Source organism: Colletotrichum karsti (genome assembly GCF_011947395.1).
Source record: "Colletotrichum karsti strain CkLH20 chromosome Unknown Scaffold4, whole genome shotgun sequence".
Taxonomy (NCBI): Eukaryota; Fungi; Ascomycota; class Sordariomycetes; order Glomerellales; family Glomerellaceae; genus Colletotrichum; species Colletotrichum karsti.
Window position 1 is genome coordinate 1417948 of NW_024065904.1, and position 6000 is coordinate 1423947.

Consider the following 6000-nt stretch of genomic DNA (forward strand, 5'->3'; position numbering starts at 1 on the left):
ACGTTGTGAAATGCGACATCAGAAGGCATGGCAGGAGAAAGTGACTCTTCTCATCCAGGGATGACGGTCCATTGACTCGCGCATCTCTCAAGCAACCAAAACCGCGGCGCTCCAGCTCCCACCGTCCATCTCCACAGGCTCCTTGGACCGGGACCCGGAGATGATGTGGCCAACCCCGTCTGAAGTAAACTCATTCAACCCCGGATCCCTTCAGAGAGTCCGGAGCAAGACTGCAAGGCCCCGTAAAACGAAGCTTCCATCGAATAAACGACGCAGAGGGGCGTTCCCTGTTCAGACGAAAAGAAAGCCGCCAACACAAACAAATCAACGACCGTCTTCCTGACCTACCTTAGCTCAATAATGCCTCCTCAACAGCAACTTGGCTCTGCCAACTCCAACTCTATCTTCCCTGTTTTCGGTTCTTCTTCGACCCCCAAGATCCTTTCCTACTTTGGCTTTACCGCTTCCATCTTTCGTCAGCCTCGGTCCCGTCCTCGCTGTCAAATGTCTCCACGGCGTCATAATTTCTCCATGCGACGGCCTGGAAGGACAGGGCGGGCTACGGATACCCAAGACCCAGAATGCTACGTCAAATGCCGCTCCGACGATGCAATGACGAACCCCCTCCCATACCAGGACCCCTTCGCGATAGCGACAAGAGTGAAAAAAAAAGATGCACTGCGCCCCCCTCCAATCCCTGTGTTAATCGGGCTTCCCGCCCTGCCTGATTGGCGCCCTACGAGGCACGTCACCTGGATTCTGCATGAACAATTCCATGGCATAACGTCGATTTTCGAGGGTCCAACTTCTTCCAATGAGTTCTGTTTTGGAACTTTTGCGAGCATGGTGACTCTCTATTTTCCAAACAATGGCGAAGCCGTGCCGCAGTAACCACCCAGCACAGGGATATGTCACCCAAAGATAGAAACACGGGACGGCAGAATCAACTGCTCCCAGTTCGCCGACCTCGCCGCGCCGCGGTTGCAGGTGCTAAAAAGCCGTTGTTGACCAACTAACAACAAACAAGCTTTGAAACGAGCCGACCGTAAGAGAGTGATGTCTTTTGCGTTTCCGAAATCCCGCTCTTCCCGCGTCGCGCATCGCTTTCTGCATTTTTACCGCAGGTTTTAGCCTTTCGGAAGGGAGTTGTTGGAAAAAACGAGGCAAGACTCCTCACAGTTCCTCCCCGCCGCAACCGCTGATCAGGGGTTGGGGGGCTGGACCGCAGACGTCACCGGCTTCGTGCTGCTGCGCTGGCAGCGCAAGAAAAAGAGAGCCAAGGCAACCTTGGACGAAGGCCCCGCCATCTCGGATCAAGCCGTGCATCGGCAATGCATATCACACGTGCCCTATCATGTGATCAACTGCGCCGTTGGCGACTTACCTAAGCGGCGTGCTGTAAAGTTGGCCTGGCTAATAAGGCGAAACTCGGCACTTAGCTAAGCATCGAGAGCTCCCTTTCGGGACAGCTATCCCCACACCTTACCTAATCCAAATTTCCAACGGTCCGAAAAACTTCAATGTCAACTCACCTCAGGGTCCGGCAGCTCAGCTCACACGGCAGCATCACGACAATCCCTCCGCCGACCCCTCCGCCAACCACCACCGCCGCCTCCCCGCCCTCCCCCGAAGCGACGCCGGCCGTGCCGCCCCTCAGCCAATTGGTCCGTCCCGACCCGACCAGACGAACCCTCTCCCTCCTCCCCAGACACAAACCAAAAGACACGCGACAATGGAGGCGAGGACATTAACCCGTCCCCTGGCCGGCCTCCTCCGCCAACAGATCACCAAAACCCTCGTCCCCAGGAGAGGCCACAAGACGACGACCCGCACAAAGAAGGCCCTCAAGATCGCCCCTCACCCGGACTTCCTGCCCTCCGCCGCGGGCGACACCATCCTCGTCAACCCGCCCTCGGCCGCCCCCTCGGTCCTGCACACCCCCTTCAAGTTCCTCCCCTCCACCGACCCGCGCCGCCGCGCCAACCTCTCCGCCCTCTTCAAATCCGCCTCCGCCACCGCCTCGAAAACGACAACAGAAACGAAACTGCCCCCGGCCCTCAACGTGCCCTCCCGCGGCTCCAACCCGCGCTACCACCTCACCAAGGACGACGTCGCCGAGATCCGCCGCCTGCGCAACGAGGACCCCGTCACCTGGAGCGTCACCGCCCTCGCGCGCAAGTTCGACTGCTCCGAGATGTTCATCACCATCTGCACCCCCGCGCCCCGCGAGCACAAGGAGCGCCTGGCCAAGAAGCTCGACGCCGTCAAGGAGCGCTGGGGCGCCATCCGCACCAAGGCCCGCGAGGACCGCGCCCGTCGTAAGGAGATGCTTTTCCGGGGCGAGTTGTGAGGAGCGGGAGGACTTGAATATTTGGGGTTCATGGGCAGGACGAGCTTGCACGGTTCCTCTGCCTGAGGAAGCTGCGGTTGCTGGGTTGAAAAAGTTCATGAGGAAGGGAGGGCGGATGGGATTTTGACGTACCGGTTTCGGGACACGAACGGAGACTCTGATGTGTTTTTGACTGCGTCCTTGGCTCTCTGTACCATCACGTCGACGGGAGTTCGATACACACAAAAAACGAGCGGTGGGGAGAATGTATGATAGGGACGACGGACCGATTCGCTCGGGTCGCGATGTGGAGAGCAAAACACCCAACCATCTGTACAATGAGCAAAAAAAAACATATCAAACTCGTGTGTATACATTTTATTCATGCCCACCTATCTCGCTGTTGCTATCTGAGTTGTATATCTGGGGTGGCTTTAATGTATGGGTATGGTCGGAAGAATGAGCTTGCTCGGCGATCCTGGGGAGACTATGAGCAAGGCGGGTTGTATCGATAGGTGTCTATACCACTACGTGTATCATCATTAGGCAAAACGAAGGCATTGACGTGTTTAACGCAATAGTATCAGTCCTTCCTGTCGAAAAGAGAAGTTATCAACATAAACAAGGGTAGAGTTTCAATGTATTAAGTCCTAGTGTATCTCGAAATGATTCAGCCACTGTTTATATTTCGGTCCGGCTCCCCACCTATAGAATGATGTTTGTTTAAACTTCGAAAATCGTCTACTGCCCCAAGGAGAGCGACAATGAACTGCAAGCATATGCCTCCCAGAATTGTCTCCCCTAGAAGTTGAAATAGGATGGAGCATATTGATGCGCACATGATTACAAGGGTAAGAAAAACGGCAGTTGAATTTCGCACCTTGGAGTTGCGAATTCGCCCGACGTAGAATCGAAGATAGAGATGGGTCTGAACAAAGCATAAGAGAGAACCAAGAATTTTTGCAACATCCACCAAATTGGAAGTGGGATCATCAATAGTAATCCCCAATGCGTTCAGAAGTTGCAAAATAGCAAAAACGAATGGACCGCTGAGAATGAAAACCAAGGAGGTTGACCATGCTCTACTATGTGCGTTGGAGCTTTCGAGAACGAGGCGAGCCAGGATCTTTGTCAGAGGCGTTTGATGGATTTCTATGTTACTGAGATGACTCAGCTCATTAGAAATCGATTCTGTGTTTGTCGGTAGTTCTGTATAGGCTATCTCGTAAAGACCACCATATCAGTCAGCGTACTTACGCGAATTGTCAGAGGTTCAGGCAGTTCATCAATCGATCCCGGTACTTACAGGTTCCCACAGAGCCACCGGCACTCGGATGCCACCGGTCAATATGCCTATCTGAAAGAGCTATGTCCAACGCACTAACGGCGTTCGACCTGGACTGATGCGGCAGATGAGCGTGTTCGGCAGCATGATATGAATGGGAGAGCCGGCTTGGGCTTGCATGCATGCCTGGAAGTAACGCAACGATGTGGTTAGAGTATATTTTGAGCCGGGCTTTATGCATCAAAATAGAGATCGGGACTTACTTGACATGTCGGAAACCAGAGACCTATGGGATAACTCAAATATGGGGACCACAGAGCTTAACAGTAGAGCAATCGGAATAACCTGACCAAACGTCCACTCATTATCCTCCTTCGTATCGTTGCGTTCCCTTAACCCCACAATCTTGAGAGTACTCCAGATCGCAGAGAGTACAACAGAGAAGACCTTTGTAGTTTATGTCAGCTATTAGCGTCAGAATATGCTGGTTTGAAAATCATACCTCTGTAAACATAGATGTATATAATTGAATAAACACCCGTACAGTACAGAAGATTGAGGTTTGGAGAGGCAGGCAAAGTGATGCTACTATAATGGCTCCCCTAGCCTTGGTTCGGCTCAGTCTCCGTTGCCACACCCCCATCAGGGCCTCATACCCACGATCTAGCCCATCTTGTATGCGCATAGAGATCATCTTACTAGGGCCTTCAAAAAGCTTTATGGTTCGGATGAGATAACCATATACTAGCAGGAGAAGGGACGAAACCATGGATACAAAGGCATGGCTGGATGTGGCCATGTGACCTTTGAAGAAACACACCGCGGGAGACTCTTTCAGGACTGTGATTGGGCCCGAGGGTAATATGTCTGTAAAAGAACTGTGGTTAAAGGAGGTTCCAATCCGAAAGACTGGGTTTCCGGAGATATTGCAGTCCTTAAGCGTCAATGTGGCAGGCTGCGAGTACGTCGAGTAGTATGACTGACTGAAGTCCCCAAAATTGTCGCAGCTCTCCGGATATATGGCTTGGCCCAAGTCAATAGACCGAGCAGGGAAGCTGCCTTCGTAGTACTCAAGGTACTCAAAGTGACCAGTGGGGATAAACCCCACGAAAAGAAGAACCAGGAGTGAAAACATCATAAAGACCCGCCAGGCACGTCCTGCTGGATGTACCGCGAGATAGCCTCGCAGAAACGTAAGAGCTGAAAGGTGGGTGATGGTCGAAAACCATGCTAAAAACACAAGCAGTTGCCAATGATATGTGGACAGCCCTTCGCCATGTCTCAACGCCCAGTAGCCGCTTATGAGTATGGAGAAGCCTGTAACCAGCTGCGCATCGGCGAGGGAGAGAATACACTTTGAGGGCTAGAGGTAAGCATGCGTTCGAGGAGTTCCCGCAAGACTATACAGGCTAACCTTATGGAACGCGCTCTCAACCAAGCTTCCTTCAAAGGACTTCCGACTCCGCAGACGTTGTGTGAATCTAGCTATCAGAACATCGAGCGGATTCGGCTTGTATGAATAGGTCGCGGACAAGGTTTGTTCACCGGTATCTCGGGAGGGATCCAGGTCCGGGTCGAAAGCGAAAAAGTAGTATGCGATGAGTATGAGAATAGTCAGCCAGGCGCTTAAGACGAATCCAAGCACAACCTAGGGCCGGATGTTAGCTCACTGATCTTGGTTCAAACGGTGTTGACTTACCCCTAGTCCCGATATGTCGCCATACGGCTTGAGAGAAGCCGGTATCTGGCTACACTGATCAAAAGTGAAGCCCATCGCAGAGGCTCAACGATTGCTTTGTCGTAGTTTACCCGGGACGCAAATGTAGATTCTGAGGTCGACGTTGCGAGGACGGTAGTACGGATGAGAGATTCGACATCTTGGTAAGGCTGCGAAAGAAAGAATAATCGAAACCATCCGCTCTTCCTTCACGCGCGTCCGACTCTCCAGCCAAAACGTGTGTACGAGCTTTATGCAGTCAGCATGTGAACTACGTCACGCCAAGGCAGTTGTGTTACCCTAGGTTCAGCTCACACCGCAGGGGCGGGTAATCTCTTCTCTTCACTACAGATCGCACTCTCCCAATAACCTGACAGATAGGCCAACAGACCTTCCCTCGGGCATCACGAATCATGGACTCATACGGGTAAATGGCGTCTGCCATTGGGTTTTCCAGGTACCTTCAGACTACGTTCACAAAACGACTCTGAAGAACCTTCCGAACCCTCGACCCCCTTCTTCGATACCGAACATACGCAAGTAACTTCTGGCGTCTTTTGACATCCAACCCGTCACCGTCATGGGGGGGGGGGGGGGGGGGGGGGGGGGGGGGGGGGGGGGGGGGGGGGGGGGGGGGGGGGGCCGGGGGGGGGGGGGGGGGGGGGGGGG

The 6000-nt window shown here is 53.3% G+C and overlaps 1 protein-coding gene across 1 annotated transcript; it reads left to right on the forward strand.

The window, feature by feature from the left end:
* Positions 1–1732: 1732 nt before the first annotated feature.
* Positions 1733–2350, forward strand: CkaCkLH20_01949 (uncharacterized protein; the record flags this gene model as incomplete). Its single annotated transcript, XM_038884668.1, has 1 exon — positions 1733–2350. One exon carries the CDS (start codon positions 1733–1735, stop codon positions 2348–2350), a length of 618 nt encoding a protein of 205 aa, XP_038750368.1.
* Positions 2351–6000: the final 3650 nt, after the last annotated feature.